This window comes from Procambarus clarkii, chromosome 22, assembly GCF_040958095.1.
Source record: "Procambarus clarkii isolate CNS0578487 chromosome 22, FALCON_Pclarkii_2.0, whole genome shotgun sequence".
NCBI lineage: Eukaryota > Metazoa > Arthropoda > Malacostraca > Decapoda > Cambaridae > Procambarus > Procambarus clarkii.
Genome location: NC_091171.1, coordinates 11,096,629 through 11,118,816, shown reverse-complemented (window position 1 = coordinate 11,118,816; position 22,188 = coordinate 11,096,629). Strand labels below are relative to the sequence as shown.

General features: G+C 48.8%; 1 protein-coding gene across 5 annotated transcripts in view; it reads right to left on the bottom strand.

Moving 5' to 3' along the window:
* Positions 1-22,188, bottom strand: part of LOC123757090 (microtubule-associated protein futsch) — a 199,481-nt gene that overhangs the window by 16,477 nt on the left and 160,816 nt on the right. For 4 of the 5 annotated variants that reach the window (XM_069329441.1, XM_069329443.1, XM_069329444.1 and 1 more), the window contains 6 exons: positions 19,484-19,718; positions 10,693-10,911; positions 10,177-10,381; positions 4,003-4,070; positions 3,481-3,695; positions 3,019-3,334 (listed from right to left, as the gene is read on the bottom strand). In XM_069329441.1, coding sequence (XP_069185542.1) covers positions 3,019-3,334; positions 3,481-3,695; positions 4,003-4,070; positions 10,177-10,381; positions 10,693-10,911; positions 19,484-19,718 — 1,258 coding nt within the window. The remainder of the gene's footprint in view (positions 1-3,018; positions 3,335-3,480; positions 3,696-4,002; positions 4,071-10,176; positions 10,382-10,692; positions 10,912-19,483; positions 19,719-22,188) is intronic. The other variant, XM_069329442.1, reaches the window with a different exon arrangement.

Below are 22,188 nucleotides of genomic sequence, written 5' to 3'. Positions count from 1 at the left end.
TCAACTCGTCAGAATAAATTTTACATATTTATTAATCGAATTAGTTACCAGTCTCCGTGGTGTAGTGGTAAGACACTCGCCTGGCGTTCCGCGAGCGCTTTGTCATGGGTTCGTATCCTGGCCGGGGAGGATTTACTGGGGCGCAAATCCTTACCTGTAGCCTCTGTTTAACCCAACAGTAAAATGAGTACTTGGTTGTAACAACGATTCTTCGCGGCGGGGATCGTATTCCAGGGACCTGCTCGAATCGCTACGCGTACTAGTGGCTGTACAAGAATGTAACAACTCTTGTATATATCTCAAAAAAAAAAATCCAGTCTAACCTTGCATTATTTGTTAAGGAATATCGATTGGTAACAGATATATTTTTATTTAGCGTATTATGGAGCCGTTTATTGGAAATATTTTATACAGTTGCGATCAGCTGTTCCAGTAAAAGTCATGAACTAAATTTCCATCACGAATATTTAATTTCCATCTAACGTCATTTAGGCTAAATTATTAGCACAGCGAGAAACAATCTGCTGTTACCTAATGTACGTTAGTGTGACGTACAATGACGTCAGTAATATTTCCATCCATTCGGAAATCTGAATAAAGTATTGTAAAATATTCCCCAAGTTTTCAACATTTGGCGCTAAGTGGCGCGCGCGTCACTAGTCGCTGGAGAAGACTTGGCAGAGCTAGCCGCCATTATAGTTTGGTGTCTCGGAGCTGGTCCTTATCATCGATCACATTGAGGAGCATCCGTGCAATAACGAGCTTCAGATCGATTCGATGGCTTCCATAGATTACGGACATCGCGTTTGGCAATGCAGAGTACCGCTGATTTGTTAATTTGGCCATTTTTATATAATCATGGTGGTGTCTTGTCATTATGCAGCTGACGAACCTAATAACTCTCGTCAGTGGCATTCTTATTCCTAATCCGCTTAGCATTCATGAGTGAATACATAAATGTGTGCCTTTAAGTTGAAACTACAGGCGATTCATATTTCAGCATGGAGCTAGCTGCAAGACAGACGTAATTCAACCGGTGGAGACACATGTCACCAGAGATTATCGATTCAAACTGAATTAGGCTGGTTATAAAGGTGCTGGACGCAATCTTCGGTCAACATTTTCAGCTAAGCCTTTAATTGTTTCCATTCAGTATTTAGTTTATTAATCTATGGATTAATAAATTATGATGATCCATGAATATTATTCTCTATTATATGTAGACTAACATTATAGAATTTAAACCCCCAAAAGATGTATAAGGGATTTGCTTTACTTTAAATAGAAGTTCTACAGTTCGCTTCTATAAATTCATTTTTGAATTAATCATTGAATATATATTTGAGATCCATAGATCACTGGTTCTCCGAGCCCATAACACTTTTACGGTCCTCATAAATTTGATTATTATTATTTGGTAGAGTAAATTCCCCCACACTACCCGGTCTAACAGGTAGCTTCTAGAGCTTAAAGCAACCAAGTACAAAATAATTACGAGTGCTGGGAACCGGAAACTGGACACGATCATCAACTGAGATGGGAAATACTCCTGAAGTCGGACAGAGAAAGATATTGGGGTAGAAGTAGAAATCACAGGATCTACCACCTGAGGCACACAAACCGAATGATATCCGCTGTATGCAAGTTTTGTCAACACAAGAACTACCTTTAAAGAATGAACAAGGAGTCATTCGGAAACCTTTATACTACATATGTTAGACCAATTCTTCAACATGCAAGGACAGAATGAATCTCCTAACTTCTTCAAACTCAAAACAAACCTTGTGAAATTCCCGAGATATATCACAAGACTAAAGGGTAAAGTACTTGTGGAATTAACAAGGTTAACGAAGAAACTATTTGACATGGGAAGAACAAGAAGGAAAAGACTCACATGGAAGCTGACACCCAAATGAGCCACAGTAACTTTTAAAAGAACTTCTTCAGTGTGAGGAGAGTGAAGGAAGCACAGGCAGACTTCTTATATGCATTAAAAGACAGCCTTGACAGAACCGATAGTGTACGCAAACCTGTGTAAGAGTCATCTGAATGTTGAGAGGATGAACGCAATGGCTGAAGCTAAATCCCCAAACCACAAGCGAAAACAATTACGTTAATTGTAGAAATATCCCGAAGGCAAGTATCCATGGGCTGGTGCAGGTACTTCAGTGTAGTAACTGTAAGTCTACACGAGTTAGGTAAGGTACATCATTACAAGTGACGTCTCTAGTATTGCTGTCCGAGCAACCTCATGTTTGTTTGATTGTGACTGTCTTGCTCAGAGGATATTGAAAACTTTTAAATTAAAAACAGAACTAGACAGCCCATCCTCCAGACAAAGACCCAAAAGTGATGCCATGCACCCACCAAACCCTGTTTATGAATGAAAAACGGTTTACACACGAATCAACTCATTCGAACACTTCTGGAACAAGTGCTTCATTGACGAATTTTGTTCGAACCACAACGCTATAAATGCAGCCCGTCCTCCAAACAAAGATCCAAAAGTGATTCCATGCACCCGCCAAACCCCCTGTTTATGAATGAAAAGCGGTTTACACACGACTCACAACTGCTGACGTTCGAACATATCCGGAACAAGTGCTTCACTGACGAATTTTGTTCGAATCACAACGCTATAAATCCTTCACCCACGTACTACAAATACAAATAATCGCCAACAGAACCTAAACACCTAACCTATGCCTATATATGCACAATATTTTATTATAATATTAATTTATATTCGAGAACATTCCCGTTTTGAATGAACAGCATATAAAAATTGATGAATGCGTCTATGGGGTCGACCGCTGGATGTAATGGACTTGAGTCGAGAACGGGTTTAACTAGAGATGGTGAGAAGGCAAGTACAATTTCTCAAGGAGACTGAGAAACTGCAAACAACATCTACCTGAAAAGAAGGGTGAAGCAGACCGTCATAACTAAGATGGGCATTAAGATTATGATGAAGGAAGGTGATTTGAAAGTGGAAGCCACTCCAGCATGGGTGCTCACCTCTGCCTCAGGGGCACTGGAGGCAATACTGGGCGAGGGAGAGTGGGAGCGGGAAGACCCCGAGGTAACTGTGGACAACCCATCAGAGGACCGCCGTCTAGGGCCCTCCCATGTCCTCTCTTCCTCCTCCTCATCCTCCTCCTCCTCTTCTTCCTCGTCTTCCTGTTCTTGTTGTGACCGCATGAGCAGCTCCCCTAAGGTGGTGGCTGCTGGCAAGAACACATCTGACTGCTTCTGGTGCCGCTGCTCCTCATCCAACTGCTGCTGCTGCTGACGACGACTGGAGTCTCGTCTTGAAGGAGTGCTATTGGTAGAGCTGTTATGAATCAGGCAAATTGAGTATACTATTTTTTGTAATTTATTTAATTATTGTCTGTGTGGAAATGAGTTGTGCCAATACAAAAGTTTGTACACCTTAAATTATTCAATTTCTGCAATGACCTTTAAAAAGGACATGTGTACCTGTGATCTCTATCATCAACGGGACGGCGGGAACGCTTCTCCTCCAACCCGGCTGACTCTCGACGCTTGGAGAGCGAGGTGGTTGAGGGTGACCTTCGAGAGCGAGAGGAAGGTGACCTAGCGATGTGGGGGGAAGGTGGGGAGGCATCCTGGTGGAGCAAGGCAATACTCTGGAACACCTCGTTGGCTTCAGCCACCAGCCGCTCGTTCCCAGTCTGACAAAGAATACAAAATGACTGTTCTAATTTGTATTATATAACGAATAAAATAACATAGTTGATGGCAATAGACTGATATCATTACCTCTAACGTACAGCTGTCATGAAATAACTGCTGGCTCGTACTGCACAGCACTTAAACACCACGGCAATTACACTAATGGTTATCAAATCAATGAATAAGCTGATATATAAGTAGTAAAGGCTCGTATCTGGTCTATTCTCACAGACGCAACACTAGAATACCTTTGACAAAATATAGACAAAACTGGCTCAAGAGAGGCGTTAAGGGGTTGAGGCTCACCGTAGGGTCCTCCTCCACCCCCCGCACACACAGGGGCTCCGAGGTCTCCGACTCTGGTGAGGTGGAATCTGAGGAGGAGTAAAGTACAGGGGAGTGAGTGCTGACGGAACGGCTGCCCGTGAAGATGGTGAGGTCAATATCTTACATGATTAGTGACCCTCTTGAACCACACCTCCCAGGCTCCCCCCACACCACCCCAGCCTCCCCACACACCACCCCAGCCTCCCCACACACCACCCCAGCCTCCCCCACACCACCCCAGCCTCCCCCACACCACCCCCAGCCTCCCCCCACACCACCCCAGCCTCCCCCACACACCACCCCAGCCTCCCCCACACCACCCCAGCCTCCCCCCACACCACCCCAGCCTCCCCCACACCACCCCAGCCTCCCCCCACACCACCCCCAGCCTCCCCCCACACCACCCCAGCCTCCCCACACACCACCCCAGCCTCCCCCCACACCACCCCAGCCTCCCCCACACCACCCCCAGCCTCACCCCACACCACCCCAGCCTCCCCCCACACCACCCCCAGCCTCCCCCCACACCACCCCAGCCTCCCCCACACACCACCCCAGCCTCCCCCCACACTACCCCAGCCTCCCCCACACTACCCCAGCCTCCCCCCACACTACCCCAGCCTCCCCCCACACCACCCCAGCCTCCCCCCACACCACCCCAGCCTCCCCACACACCACCCCAGCCTCCCCCACATCACCCCAGCCTCCCCCCACACCACCCCAGCCTCCCCCCACACCACCCCAGCCTCCCCCCACACCACCCCCAGCCTCCCCCACACACCACCCCAGCCTCCCCCCACACCACCCCAGCCTCCCCCCACACCACCCCAGCCTCCCCCCACACCACTCCAGCCTCCCCCCACACCACCCCATCCTCCCCACACACCACCCCAGCCTCCCCCACACACCACCCCAGCCTCCCCCCACACCACCCCAGCCTCCCCACACACCACCCCAGCCTCCCCCACACACCACCCCAGCCTCCCCCACACACCACCCCAGCCTCCCCCACACACCACCCCAGCCTCCCCCACACACCACCCCAGCCTCCCCACACACCACCCCAGCCTCCCCCCACACCACCCCATCCTCCCCCCACACCACCCCAGCCTCCCCCACACACCACCCCAGCCTCCCCCACACCACCCCAGCCTCCCCCCACACCACCCCAGCCTCCCCACACCACCCCAGCCTCCCCCACACCACCCCAGCCTCCCCCCACACACCACCCCAGCCTCCCCCACACCACCCCATCCTCCCCACACACCACCCTAGCCTCCCCACACACCACCACAGCCTCCCCCACACCATCCCAGCCTCCCCCCACCCCACCTCAGCCTCCCCCCACACCACCCCCAGCCTCCCCTTACACCACCCCCAGCCTCTCCCCACACCACCCCCAGCCTCCCCCCACACCACCCCAGCCTTCCCCCACACCACCCCAGCCTCCCCCCACACACCACCCCAGCCTCCCCCCACACCACCCCCAGCCTCCCCCCACACCACCCCCAGCCTCCCCTTACACCACCCCCAGCCTCTCCCCACACCACCCCCAGCCTCCCCCCACACCACCCCAGCCTTCCCCCACACCACCCCAGCCTCCCCCCACACACCACCCCAGCCTCCCCCCACACCACCCCCAGCCTCCCCCCACACCACCCCAGCCACCCCCCACACCACCCCCAGCCACTCCCCACACCACCCCAGCCTCCCCCCACACCACCCCAGCCACCCCCCCACACCACCCAGCCTCCCCCCACACACCACCCCAGACTCCCCCCACACCACCCCAGCCTCGAGGAGGGCGCAAGAAAGAGGTAGAGGTAGAGAGGGGAGGTCAGAGAGAGTAGCACGGAGGGTAAATAGGTTCCAGTCAGCCTTGGCAAACTGCCACCTAGGGAAGGAGTGATGGGGGGGGGGTGGAAAGAGAAAAAGGAGACGAGGATGGGGAAATGGTCACTGTTATGGAGGTGAAAAAGAACCCACCATGTGAAATCTAAGTAAAGGGACGACGAGCAGAGAGAAAGATCAAGATAGGAAAGAGTGCGAGTTCGAGAGTCCACATGAATGGGCTCATCAGAATTCAAGAGAGACAGGGAAGAAGAGAGGACGAATGGTTGGAGAAGACGGCCTCGGGTGTTAGTCAGAACATCACCCCAGAGGGTATGTCGACAGTTGAAATTACTCAACAGGAGCACCGGCTCTGGCAAGGAGTCCAGGAGGTGTTTAAAATCAGGAAGGGAAAGCGGGACATTTGGGGGAAGATAAATGGAACAGACTGTATACCATTTACTCTCAAAATCACGGGCAGCAAAACAATGGATAGGCGATGGAAAAAGTAGGGGGACAAGGGAATATCAGTACGAATCAGGAGAAACACTGAGGGGAGGGGGAGAGAAAGAAAGGAATAACCACGAAAGTAACCAGGACGAGCACCAAGCATTGGCTTCTGGAGACAAAGTGGTGAAAACTGTGTAATCAGAAGTTGGAGTTCATGGAAGTTGGCATAAAACCCACGAATATTCCATTGAAGAATAGACATTATCAAAAAGAGAAAGGACAGCAACAGAGAACAATGAAGAAACAAAGGTAAAGAAGAACACAGTATATTAAATAAGCTGAGGGTCAGGGTCAGGGGCCATGGGTAAACTTAGTAAAGATGAAGGGAAGGGAGCGGGAGGACAGACCAGAGGCAAACGGACGGGGTCCGGAGGAGCAGGAGACAACCGAGAGCGGCTGTCAAGGACACAGCTGGAGGAGGACGGGGGGGGGTGGGGGGGGGGGAGGGGGCAGAAACCGGGGAGCACACCTCAGCAAGGGCAGCAACCGAGAGGGAATCGGGGGCGTAAGAAACCTCTATAGCTGGGACATGGGGCCCGACCACCGAAATGGGAGGGTACAGAGTGATAGTCAGATTTGGGGGCGAGGAAGAAAGCGGTGCCTTCTTACCCGCTGGGGAGGAGGAAGGAGAGGAGCCAGGCTTACGTTTCTGACTCAAAGAGACAGGTGTACCAGCAACAACGTACTGGACGACAAACTCAATGGTCTCAACAGGAGAAGAAGAAGAATAGGAGCGAACAACATTAAGATTGCAGGGAGGATGATGACCAACAGCCTGGACAGACAGGCAGCGTGAAGGGCCAAGAGACTGGGAAGAGGGTTGGGAAGAAGTATCGGGAGTTGATGTGTATGAAGACACAGGAGACATGGTGGACTGGGTAGGAAGGGAGGAAACTCCAGACGCAGAACCAGGAGGGAGACCTTTCGAAACAGAACGTAAAGGAACAGTGGAGGAGGTGGTGGGCGTGTCCGGGTCCAAGGCCTGGAAACGGTTGTGTGACCGAGTAAGGTGGGAAGGACGAGAAGAGGTAGAACGCAATACGCGAGTAGAAGATACGCCAGTGAAAGGATGGAGAGAATGGAGTTGGCGTCTCGCTTCAGGAAAACTCAAACGACCCCGGTGTTTCAAGTTGAGGACCAATTCTTTAAGCTGGTAGTGTATACACATGCAGGAGAAGGTATGGTAAACCTCACTGCAATTGAGGCAGTGAGCCTGGGGAGAAAAGCACTCTGTCTTAGAGTGGCCATCATCCCCATCACATGGGGCACAGAGACAAGAATTGTGCAATTGAGAGCACCATGCCCGAACTTCCAGCACTTATTACAAAGTCTAGGAGAGGGGATGTACTCCTGAATGGAGCACCTGGCACCAGCAAGAATGATTGAGGGCAGAAGGGTCCTACTATCAAAGGTGATTTCCACAACTCTAAGGGGCTGATGGCGAGGACCACGAAGGAGTCGAGTGAACGTGTCCACCTTGAGGACAGGATGGCCTTCGGCTTCGAGGATATGTTTGATATCCTCGTGGCAGTCTTTTATGTCTCTAACACCAGTTGCAACATGGTGTGGGAGGAAAACAGTGCCAACACTGGCATTTAACAGAGCGTTTTTGGAGACCCAAATAGGGGTCTTCCCAATGCAGAACAATGCGTCTAAGCTGGTAGCTGCATCCTGAGAAGGAGCAGTGACGACATGTGTACCGAAAAGGGTGGGGTTAAAAGTAACGAAGGCATCTACCAAATCAACAAGGATCCAGATGGTGGAGATCAAAGTATTTAGCCCATTAAGCAGGACTAAACAAGGCATGGTACGTATTAGTATGGGAAGGGATAGTGCGAGTGCGGCCGTGGCAAGGACGGCATTGAGAACCCCAGAAAGGGGTTAAAAGGCGCAGTAGTCACAATGAGAGACTGAGCCGTGCCAGGGGACGAGGTGGTCACCACTGGAGGCTTGGGGCTCAACTTTACCACAGAGGAGGGAGGGGGAGCCGAGGGGAGTAGTCAGGAGGGTCAGAGAAAGAACTAGGTCTGGGCCCAACGTAACGGGGACTACAGAGCCTGGTCTTTCAACGCAGTCTGACTCGGGGGTTTGGTCGCCCACCCCACGAGCCTGAGAAGTCTTATGAGGAACAGTATTCAGCGACATGAAAACGAGAGGTAATACTTTCATTCACAAATGTACCCCAGACCACCATAGAGCCACAATTAGAGGATAGGATACCCAACATGAGACAGGCTGGGGCACCCCCAGGGATGCCTCGTGACTATATGCCCCACAATCGCCACCTTAAGAACTGTCAGTCCGTCGAGATTGGGTTCAGTGACGAAAGTAGGATTGACAATAAAAGCGTCTCCTCGCTCGCGACACTGGGTATCACAGTTCTACAGGTGAGTGTATGCGCCTCCCCAAACACCCGGGCATCAAAACAGATGATGTCAAAAAGAATAATAAAGACTGGCAAAAGGTCAGTGGGAAATGACAATTAGAAAGGAGAAGGGGGGGGGGGAGAAAAATGAAACATAAGGAAAAGGAAAAGACATCCAGCAGAATTTGTGAAGACAGCAGCAGGAGCATAAGACTTCAAAAGGACAGAGGACTGTTCCATGGAGCATCACACTCCGTCAACCGTTCACCAAGCCCCCTCACGACGACAACAAGCCAGAATGGGAGGGGGTATCCGTGGAAGATTGACTGGGCACCAATCCTTAACTGTAGCCTCTGTTCACCCAGCAGTGAATGGGTACCTGATTGATAAACGATTTGGCGAGTCGTGTACCGGGGAAAAATTAGGATTAAGGATCTGTGTGAAACTATGCGTGCTACTGGATGTACAAGAATGTAAGCAATGTTGGAACTTGTATATTGAAATGATGCTTGCATTGTGGGGCTGTGGGCACTCCCTGGAGAACAGCATCAAGTGTTTCTACATTGGTCATCAGAGATAGATTGCCCTTCCAGCATGTAGGCTGAGTAGGCTGCCACAGGCTCGTGTTAGGTGATATGGGTCGAGACAGCATGACTACATCATCCATTCTTGGTTGAACGTTCGACATGACGACCTGCCAATCTCTGGCCATTGACTATGGCAGAAACTTGCAGTCAGTAGTATCCAAGATGGCCGACACCTTGGCGTTGGTTTCTATGATGAAAATGCTTAACTCGTCCTATCAATGCTCTGGACACATGGCGGCCATTGTGTCATAGCTAGACTACTAGTGATGAGAACTTCACATACACACTCAACATCCTAGACCTAAGTCCACTCACATGGAATATTTGACACAGACTCTGGTGCGTGTACTCTGGCACTCCAGGGTGGAGCTCTGTACTAAGTGCAAATTCCACTTTAAGTCGAGAGCGGAAACCACTTTCACACCTCAGCTGAGGAGATTGAGCTATGAATAAAGCTGAAGGGACTGAACCTCACCACACTAGAGGAAAAGAGGAATGGGGCAGACATGATATTGACGTACAAGATTCTAAATTGAACTGACCAAGACGACAGAGAAGCAATGTTTAGAGAACAATAGTAGAGTGAGGGAACATAATTAAGAAACTGGAATCACAAATTAGTCAGAGATGTCAGAAGGAACTTCTTCAGTTTGTCATAAATAAATGGAACGAACTAGATAAGGAACCTGTCGAACCAGGCGAGTTCTCCTCTACATCTCACGGCCCCCTTTCTGTCACCCATACCTCCACCCCTCACGACACCCCTTCTGTTACCCATGCCACCCTTCTGTCACTCATGGCCCCCCCCCGCCCCCCTCACGGAGCCATCCCCCTTTCTGTCACCCACCTCACCCCCCTCACCTCTAAAGCTCCACATTTTCATCATTTCGACGCGGAGTTCCTTGGCCATGCGGCTGAGTTCGGCGTTCATAGCGAGGAGATCTTGCGGGTCGCAGGAGTAGGTGGCGGAGGAGGGACCCCTGAAGCTTCTGCTGGAGACGAGGGCGCCTGCTGCAGCTCTGGCCGCCGCCTGCTGCCCTCCACTCCCCTCCCAGCTCCCACAACTCTGCAACATGTCAAACATTATTATTCATGCCTACAGTTTTAGCCTCCATATTGGTGCTGTTGGTTTTCTGTAGCTAAGATTCTTTGTTGCGTTGCTTCGTGAGTCCCGTTCGCTCCAGTCATGCGTCACTGTGAGGGGGTGAGGTGAAGATGGTGTTGCGTCACTGTGAGGGATGAGATGAAGATGGTGTAGCATCACTGTAAAGGATGAGGTGAAGATGGTGTTGCTAGTCATTGTCAGGGATGAGGTGAAGATGATGATGTGTCATTGTGAGGAGTGAGGTGAAGATTGACCAGACAATAGAAACTCACATGAGAAGACTCGCCGGGCACAGCGATGGCCTCAATAGATGCCCAGGTCCTCGGGGAAGGGTCCTTGCCGCGCCGCTGGGGTGAGGCGGCCAGGTCGCCCGCCAGACGCAGGGACGACCGCCCTCTCAGGCTCCTCTGGCGGTACGAAGACGACGACCCTCCGCCGCCCCTCCGTTCCAGGCCGTGTTTGGCCACCAACGCCTGTTCCAGCCGCTTTGCCTGTCACCAGGGTACACTGTAACTTACACCTCTGTTATACCTCTGGTGTTACTGAGCTCATCTTAAACATTAACCCCATCACCTCATTATAAACATTAGCCTGAATCACATCATAAACACTTACATGATCACTCCATTATAAACATATAGAAGACGCTAGGGAACAGAATGATCGCCGGTGTTCTCCCAAAACCAGATTGACATTTAACATGGATACAGTGTTATATGCCTATAATACCCATTTCAGCTTTAGTAGTCAACATCGATGTATAAATTAAACCGAGACGAGTATAAGGGAGAATTCAGTCTGTCATTGTCAATTTGATTTAATATATCCCTGGAGTTGGGCGCTGCTCCATAATTTTAGTAATGGAAATACTGACTCAATATTTTTAAATGGAAATAGACCATTTATCTAGCTATCTAAATTTTTATCTGATTATTGCACAGTAAGTAATACATCAGTTGTCAGAAAATGATTTGAAGAGATAATCGCAACTAAGCAATTATCCAAAGAAGGCACCAAGCCGGGAAGGCTATGTAGCACCATCAAATGTGCGCAAAAATCATAGGGCGCTAAATATCACTAAGGCTGCCAATGTGAGAAGAAAAGTGCATAAGGCGTTTTTCGGATATCAAATGTATCCGATTCACCAAGAATTCTATCAAGGGACAAGTGACTGCGAGGGACGGTCAGGAAACAAGACACCAGCATCCTGGAAGTCAAGACATTCAGCAAGAATATGCACGACCGTAAGAGGGACAATGCAGTTTGGACAATAAGGAGCAGGGCGGCGCTCCATCGTCTGAGTTAAATGTGTATGGCCAATACGCAACCTTGCCAGAGCCGTTTCCCACCGCCGGTAACGGTGGTGGAGGAAAGCCACAGGGACACACTACTCTTAAGAGTACGCAGTTTGTTACCAGTAACAGAAGACCAATAACCCTGCCAACGGGCAAGGATGGAGCAATGAATAACTGGGTAAAAGTCGGAATAAGGAATACCTTTATGGGAAATGGGACAAGTGTGGATAGCTTCCTTAGTGGCAGCGTCCGCACGCTCATTTAATGACAAACCACAATGTCTGGGAACCCAGCAAAAACACTGTATTAAATCTACTGGAGATAAGAAACAGCCAATGTTGAATCTTGATTACCACTGAATGGACAGGATTAAAGGACTCCAGAGCCATAAGGGCACTGCAAGAGTCAACTACAACAACAAAGGAGGATTGACAGCGAGAAAGCAGTTGACGAAGAGTATAGAGAATAGCATAAAGTTCTGCCATGAAGATGCTAGTCTCCTGAGGCAGGTGACATATATAGGTGTGGTCAGGAAAAATAACAAGCAGCCAACACCATCTGCAGACTTAGACCCATCGGTGAAGACAAATGGAGCGGGAGTGTGAAGAAAAGTGTTCAAGGAAAGGCATTTTAGAACTGTAGGAGGGGTAAAAGCTTTAGTAACATGGGGTCAGGGTTTTACAAAATTTAGGAAGGGGGCACCCTCCACGGGGGCAAGGATGGAATAACGCGAGGAGAAATATTGGTAACACTAGCTGAAAGAGAATTTTATAGGTGAGACATCTGGACAGAAATAGGTAGTGAAGGGGAACAGGGAGGGGGTAAAAGTCAAAGCACGACAAGCGAAAGTGGAGGTGTTGTAAGGACCACGCAAGGTAGCGAAGACAGTAGCGATCATGGTGGTCCTGGAGAGACAGGACGTCGGTTTCAACATACAGGCTGAGGGTAGGAGTCGAACGAAAAACACCAGAGCCGAGACGTAACCCAGTATGGTGCACAGCATCAGGACAGCCAGGAGTAGAAGGAGAAACAGATGAGTAAGCAGGGCAACCATAATCGAGTTTAGACAGTACGAGAGAGGAATGTAAAGAGGAGCATTCGCCTATCCACTCTCCAAAATAGTATGGGGCAAGACTTTAAGTAGGTTAAGGGCCTTAGAGCATTCAACTCAGAGGTAAGAGATATGGGCCACCTAAGACAAACGAGTGTCAATGATTAACCCCAAAAGCTTCACAAAATCTTTGTACACAAGGGGACATGAAAGCAACAAAGAGGGACGGAGAACGACCTGCTTCGTCTTAGTTGCAGAGAACTTTCAGCCATGATTGATGGCCCAAGACGGCACGGCATCAAACGCAAGTTGAAGTCGTCGTTGAAGGAAAGGCGAGTCATCACCCCGACAGCAAAGGGTAATGTCGTCGACATAGAGCGCTGAGATGATACCAGAGGAAAGGGAGGAAAGAAGACCATTGAGGGCAACAAGGAAAAATAGTAGTGCTCAGAACACTACCTTGGGGTACACACCTTCGCATTGCCGAAAAGAGGGAGAGAGAGCAGTACCAAGCCTCACTCTGAAGGGACATGAGAGGAAGCTTTGTAGGGAGAGAGGGAGATTACCACGAAGTTCAAAAGAATGGAGTTGGGACAGAATGTGTTATCTCCAGGTGGTGTCGAATGCCTTTTCCATGTTAAAAAGGACAGTGACAACGGAGGTCTTTGCAGCAAAAACAGTACGAATATAAACCACCAAGTTCATCAAGACTTCGGTTGTGCTGCGGCACTTACCAAAAGCCAGACTGAGAATGGGAGAGGTGTTGATAGTGTTCCATGGACCACATCGAACGGACATTGACCATATACTCAACGGGCTTGCAAATGCAACTCGTGAGGGCAGTGGAGTGGAAGTCCTTAGGGGATGTCCCTAGAAACCCTGGTTTCCGAATAGGAAGAACCACCACCTGGAGCCAGTCCAAGGGGGCCGATGATGACTCCCAGATATGGTTATATCGATTTAATAAATACCGAGACGTGTATGGAGGGAGATGGTGAAGCATCTCAATGTCATCCAAGCCTGCTGCTATAGAAATGAAGAGGACCAGGGCGGACTGAAGTTCGGAGAGAGAGAATGAATTGTTCTAGGGAAGCTGGAGATGAGTGCGAATGTCTAGGGGAGAAGATTCAAGAACGAACAATAAAAAAAAAGTATGACGGAGGTGAGGGACTATCAAAACATCTAGACCAAACTTACCTGCTATCTTGCGGATTTTCTTCCAGATCTGGGGCAAAGGAGAATTGGACGTAACTGAGGAGACATAAGAATTCCAACTATCACGTTTGGCTGTACAGATGGTCCTACGGGCCATCGCACTTGCCTACCGAAATAAAATAAAAGAAGCAGTCGTCTGCCGGCGTCTGTGTTTCTTCCAGGCTGCACATTTACAGCAGACAGCCTGATGCAATCTGCATTCCACCAGGGAACGCACTTCCGCATGCCCCGGGAGGTAATGCGAGTAATAGAGCGAAGGGCAGCACCGAATATGGTGTCATGAAAAAGGAGGGGGGCTCGAGGGAGAGGTAGAGTGGGGAGGTCAGAGAAAGTAGCATGTAGGGTCAATAGGTTCTAGTCAGCCTTGGCAAACTGCCACCTAGGCAAGGACAAAAAGAGAAAAGGGGCATCAAGGATGGAGAAATGATCACTGTTATGGAGGTCATCAAGAACCTGCCAAGTGAAATCTAAGTAAAGAGAAAATGAGCAGAGAGAAAGATTAAGACAGGAGGGAGTGCGAGTGCAGGAGGCCACAGGAGTGGGTTCACCATAATTTAGCAGAGATAGAAGAAGAGAGGACCAACGGGTCAAAAAAGGCGGCCCCGGGTGTTTGTCAAAAGATCAGCCCAGAGGATATGCCAACAGTTGAAATCACCCAACAAGAGCACAGACTCTGGTAAGAAGTCCAATAGGTGCTTAAGATCAGGAAGAGAAAGCGGGACATTTGGGGGAAGATAAATGGAACAGACCGTATACCATTTATTCACAAAGACATGGTTGTAGAACATTAGAGAGGCGACTGAAAAAGTAGGAGGACAAAGGGAATATCATTACAAATCAAGAGAGCAGTAGAATTACGGCCCCCCAGTAGAAGCTGGGGGGGGGGGAGTCTGGAATAACAACGAAAGTGGCAAGGACAAGCACCAAGCATCGGCTCCTTGAGACAAACACAAAGTGGTGAAAACTGTGTAATCAGAAGTTGGAGTTCATTGAAGTTGCCATAAAATCAACGAATATTCCATTGAAGAATAGACATTGTCAAAAGGAGAGAGAACAGCAACAGAGAACAATGAAGAAACAAAGGCAAAGAAGAACACAGTATACTAAAGATGATCAGGACCAGGATCAGTAAAATCAGGGTTAGGGGGCATGGGTAAATCGAGCAATGACGATGAAGTTAAGGGAGTGGGAGGACGGACCAGAGGCGGGCGGACAGGGTTCGGAGCAGGGAAGCCAATGGAGAGGGGTGGTCAAGGGAAGCAGAGAAGGGGGGGTAGAACCAGGGGGAGCGCACCTCAGCAAGGGCAGCAACCGAGAGCTCGAGAATCGGGGGCTAGAGGAACTTCCAAAGCCAGGACAGGGGGCTCGACTACCGAAATGGGAGGGAATGCAGTTATAGAGTCTGAGTCAGAGGGTGGGGAAGAAAGCAATGCCTTCTTACCAACTGGGAAGAAGGGAGAGGAGAGGAGCCAGGCTTACGTTTCTGACTTAAAAGGACAGATCTACCAGCAGCAACACATACTGGGCGAGAGTCTCAACAGAAGAACGGGAGCGATAAACATGAAGGGGCCTGGCAGCTGAGAGGACAGCACTCGATATTCTTAGTTCTGATGTTCTGGGTTCGATCCCCTGTGGAGGCGGAAACAAATGGGCAGAGTTTCTTTCACCCTGATGCCCCTGTTACCTAGCAGTAAATAGGTACCTGGGAGTTAGACAGCTGCTACGGGCTGCTTCCTGGGGGTGTGTAACAAAAAGGAGGCCTGGTCAAGGACCAGCCCGTGGGGACACTAAGCCCCGAAATTATCTCAAGATAACCTCAATAAGATTGCTGGGAGGATGATGGCCAACAGCCTGGACAGACAGGCGGTGTGGAGGGCCAAGAGACAAGGTAGGGGGCTAGGAAGAAGGATCAAGAGGAGACGGGAAAGAAGACAAGAGACAGCAGACTGGGAAGGAGGGAGGGAAACACCAGACGGAGAACCAGGAGGGGGACCCCTTGTTTCAGAACGTAAAGGAGCAGGGAGTAGTCGGCAGGTGAGTCCGGGTCCAAAGAAATGGTTGTTAGATTGAGTAAGGAGGGAAGGGCGAGGAGAGGTAGAACCCAACACTCGAGAATAAGATGTGTTAGCGGAAAACGAGAGATGGTGGACTTGGCGTCTTGCCTCAGGAAAGGACAAACGATCGCGGTGCTGCAAATTAAGGATGACTTCCTCAAATTTGTAGTGAATACACGCGCGGGAGAAGGTAGGGTGGGCGTGACCACAACTGAGGCAGCGAGCCTGGGGGGAAGATCACTCAGCCTTAAAGTGACCCCGAGTCCCCACACATAGGGCATACACACACCACACTTGTGCATTTGAGGGCACCATACCCAAATTTCCAGCACTTATTGCAAAGTATAGGAGAGGGAATGTACTCCTGAACGGATCATCGGGCACCAGCAAGAATTATTGAAGGCAGAAGGGTTCTACTATCAAAAGTGATTTTCACAACGTGGAGAGACTGATGACGACGACCACGAGGGGGTCGGGTGAACATACCAACCTGGAGGACAGAATGGCCTTGGGCTTCAAGGACATGTTTAATATCCTCGTGGCAGTCTTTCAGGTCCCTAACACCAGTCGCAACATGGTGCGGAACGATAACAGTGCCAATACTGGCATTTAACTGGGCATTTACTATGAGACCCTAACAGGGGTCTCCCCAATGCTGGACAATGCAGGTAAGTGAGCAGCTGCATCCTGAGGAGCAGCAACAATGACACTTTACCAAAATGGGTGGGGGTTAAAAGTAATAGAGGCATCCACCGAATCAAAGAGGTGTTCATGGAGGGTGAAATCGTCAGGGTGTGTAGAGTTCAGATGGTTGAGATCAAAGTATTTAGTCCATGTAGCAGAACCAAACAAGGTGTTGAACATATTAGCACTTGAAGGAATCGTGTGAGGGCGTCGGTGGAGAAGTCGGCACCAAGCACCCCAGTAAGAAGGGGGGGGGGTTAAAGGTGCAGTTGTCACAATGAGTGAAGTACCTGCTCCAGGTTGAAGAGGTGGTCACCACTGAGGGGCTTGAAGCTCAACCCGACCACAGAGGAGGGAAGGGAGCGGAGGGGCATAATCGGAAGGGGTCAAAAGAGTAGCTTGGTCTGGGCTCAATGTAATGGGGGCTACAGAGCCCAGTCTTCCAACACTGTCCGACTCGGGAGCTTGGTCGTCCGCCCCACGAGCCTAGTTAGTTATAAAAGGATCATTCAGCGGCACAGAAACGAGGGGGGTAATAATTTAATTCATGAATGAGCCCCCCCACACCCACCATGGAGCCACTATTAGAGAATAGGACACCCAACAAGAGAGAGGCTGGGCCCCCCCCCCTAGGGGTGCATCGTGAGTGTACACCCTGCAAACCCCACCTTAAGAACCGTCAGTCCGTCGAGATCGGGTTCAGTAACGAAAGGAGGATTGACAATAAAAGCGTCCCCTCGCTCGCAACGCTGGGTACCACATTTCTACGGGTGAGTGCGCGCACCTCCCCAAACACCCAGGCGCCAAAACTGAAAATGTCCTAAAGTCAAGATTGCCAAAAGATCGGCAAGAAAGAATGAGAAAGGAGAGAGGGGGGGGAGGAGGGGGGGGGAGGAGGGGAGGGGGAAGGAAAACGAAACTTAAGAGAAAATAGTGAACAGCACAATTAGTGAAGACAGCAGCAGGAGCATAAGGCTTCAAAAGGCCAGAGGACTGTCCCATGGAGCACAGTCCCCAGTAACCACCCACCAAGCTCCCTCACGACGACAATGGGCTGGAAAGGGCAACCCATTCTCGCACTTGCTTATAGTCAATATTGGCTTATTTAATAAGTGCATATGTGACATACTAATTGATTGTGAATATATTAGTTTACCTTGAAAAGCTTCATAGAAAACACCGACCTCACCTAACCTTCTTAGTATGTTAAGATAAGCATCTTATTGCTTCTTATTTACAATTATTACTTAACCTATCAATGGTATAGGTTAAGAAGTAGAAACTTGGAAGAAACGAAATCTTCGTTTTAGCAAGTACTGTAAGAAGATGGATACTTCAGAAGACGGTGCCAGCATAAATAGAGTTAAGTCACAGTCGAGAACAGTCGCAAGTGGACTGTTCCTGGGTTCTTCACCATGAACATAACGACTAACATGTCTCTGTGAAAAGCAACATTAGTAAATTTGTTGATAAACTAGAAATATGGCGGGTAATATATCCCAACCAAGACGCACGCACATTTTACAGGCCCTCAACAGACCCAACATTGGCAGGTGGTCTTCAGTGGTGACAACTGTAGGCTCTCAGCCCGGGGGAAAACGACTGGTGCCAGATACATCTACACAAGAGAGAGTTTACGAAATCAAAAGACAATAATCCGAGTAATATTTATTGGGACCCAAAAACCAAGTATAAATGTATAAATTAATGTATAAATGTGAGAAATAAGGATACTTGGAGGAATATTTTGTGGCGGTAATAATAGAAGCTGCAATGTTAGAAATTACACACAAGGCATTCCAAGCGTCCCTCATGAAGATTGACTAAAAGAAGACGTCCATTCAGTGGGACGGGACAGAGCAGTGGGGTGATGTCTGCACTCTTCACATGGACGAAAGTGTTTTACAAGACGTAACTGAACAGGGCTTAATAAAATGGGTACCACGTCTGGTGCAGTTGTTGGTACCCATAGCCTCCGAGACGAGAAAAATATAAACAAATTTAAAATTTAGGTATTTAAATTTACAAAATAAAGAGATAGTTTTTTAAATTATCAGGGGAAAGAGCTAAGCCATTACGACTTTATAGCACTTGAAAGGGGTCAGGATAAGGATTTGGGATGGGAAAGGGGGAAGGAATGGTGCCCAACCACTTGGACGGTCAGAGATTGAACGCCGACCTGTTTAAATCTAGACCGTCGCTCTACCACCCAGCCCAAATCGTTGGGTCACAAAATACATGGTAAATAGGTAAACATTAGTTAGGAAATAGGGTTGTTGATGAAGCAAGTGTTGTAGGAGAATTATATAGAAACAACCTCGCTGGAAGCTTTCATATATAGGCTGCTCCGCATGGGCAGACTCGTTATTATTTATTTCCTTATGATTATCTGGGGTACTCAGACTGCCTCACAACCTCATTACTCACTGTTCTTCGTCATTCACGCCTGTTGTGCCTCCTCACACTACCCAGCTTCACAGCGTTATTCATGTCTTCCGCCTACACTCCTCACCAGGCCTCCCGCACCCCGCACTGGGTGCCTCAGCTCCGCCCCACCGCCCATGATCATACTTGTCTTACTCTAACGTCTTGACCCATCTACTTCACTTCCTCAGCTCCCACCCTCTCACTCTCCTTGTGACTGTTGGGACGCTTGATCTTATTTTCCTCCTCCCTGTGGTCCCCTTCCTTCCCCTCGCTCCATCCTATTCCTATCCCCGCTCCCGTCATGCCTGTCCTGAAGCAGCCCTCACACTGGTCCCACCTGGAAGAGGAGGTCGCCCGTCAGGTTATGCAGCTTTTGAACCTTCTTGGGCGGAGCCTTCTTGACCTTGCGATGCTCCCGGGGACGACTCTCTCGCCGCTCAACCTCCTCCTCCTCCTCCACGATCTTCAGTTCGTCCTTCAACGTCTCCTTTTCCAAGCCAGAGGGCGCGGCCTCGTCCTTGGCCTGGTGGTGGTCGTGCAGGTCCTCGTGATGGTGGTCGTCCAACACCAGGCTGTCATCAGTCGATGGTGGTATAATAATAATAATAACAATAATAATAATAATAATAATAATGTTCATACACATAAAAGTACATACATTCAAACCGAAAGTTGAGTTACAAACCGAGTTACAAACCGAAAGTTGAATGCCTAGATACCCAGAGCTGGCATATGTAAGTGCCTTTTACGTCAATATATGTACCATGGCGCACACAGTTACACAGAGTACTATCAAAACAGGAGGACGGGTTGACTATTCATACAAACTATACAAATAATTACAAAAGTTCTGTACCGTTTCATTCTTTCAGAACACAGCAACTTTTGTTGTATTGTTTTATAATACAGCAGCCACAACACATACAACAACAACCACCACCATAACAGTACAACCACCACCATAACAGTACAACCACCACCACCACCATAACAGTACAACAACCACCACCACCATAACAGTACAACCACCACCACCATAACAGTACAACCACCACCACCATAACAGTACAACAACCACCACCATAACAGTACAACCACCACCACCACCATAACAGTACAACAACCACCACCACCATAACAGTACAACCACCACCACCATAACAGTACAACAACCACCACCATAACAATACAACAACCACCACCATAACAGTACAACCACCACCACCACCATAACAGTACAACAACCACCACCACCATAACAGTACAACCACCACCATAACAGTACAACCACCACCACCACCATAACAGTACAACAACCACCACCACCATAACAGTACAACCACCACCACCATAACAGTACAACCACCACCACCATAACAGTACAACCACCACCACCACCATAACAGTACAACAACCACCACCACCATAACAGTACAACCACCACCACCATAACAGTACAACAACCACCACCATAACAATACAACAACCACCACCATAACAGTACAACAACCACCACCATAACAATACAACAACCACCACCATAACAGTACAACAACCACCACCATAACAGTACAACCACCACCACCATAACAGTACAACCACCACCACCATAACAGTACAACAACCACCACCATAACAGTACAACAAGTACCACCATAACAGTAGAACAACCACCACCATAACAGTACAACAACCACCACCATAACAGTACAACAACCACCACCATAACAGTACAACAACCACCACCATAACAGAACAACAAGTACCACCATAACAGTACAACAACCACCACCATAACAGTACAACAACCACCACCATAACAGTACAACAAGTACCACCATAACAGTACAACAACCACCACCATAACAGTACAACAACCACCACCATAACAGTACAACAACCACCACCATAACAGTACAACAACCACCACCATAACAGTACAACCACCACCACCATAACAGTACAACAACCACCACCATAACAGTACAACAACCACCACCATAACAGTACAACAACCACCACCATAACAGAACAACAAGTACCACCATAACAGTACAACAACAACCACCACCATAACAGTACAACAACCACCACCATAACAGTACAACAACCACCACCATAACAGTACAACAACCACCACCATAACAGTACAACAACCACCACCATAACAGTACAACAACCACCACCATAACAGTACAACAAGTACCACCATAACAGTACAACAACAACCACCACCATAACAGTACAACAACCACCACCATAACAGTACAACAACCACCACCATAACAGTACAACAAGTACCACCATAACAGTACAACAACAACCACCACCATAACAGTACAACAACCACCACCATAACAGTACAACAACCACCACCATAACAGTACAACAAGTACCACCATAACAGTACAACAACCACCACCATAACAGTACAACAACCACCACCATAACAGTACAACAACCACCACCATAACAGTACACAACCACCACCATAACAGTACAACAAGTACCACCATAACAGTACAACAACAACCACCACCATAACAGTACAACAACCACCACCATAACAGTACAACAACCACCACCATAACAGTACAACAAGTACCACCATAACAGTACAACAACCACCACCATAACAGTACAACAACCACCACCATAACAGTACAACAACCACCACCATAACAGTACAACAAGTACCACCATAACAGTACAACAACCACCACCACCATAACAGTACAACAACCACCATCATAACAGTACAACAACCACCACCATAACAGTACAACAAGTACCACCATAACAGTACAACCACCACCACCACCATAACAGTACAACAACCACCACCATAACAGTACAACAAGTACCACCATAACAGTACAACAACCACCACCACCATAACAGTACAACAACCACCACCATAACAGTACAACAACAACCACCACCATAACAGTACAACAACCACCACCATAACAGTACAACAACCACCACCATAACAGTACAACAACAACCACCACCATAACAGTACAACAACCACCACCATAA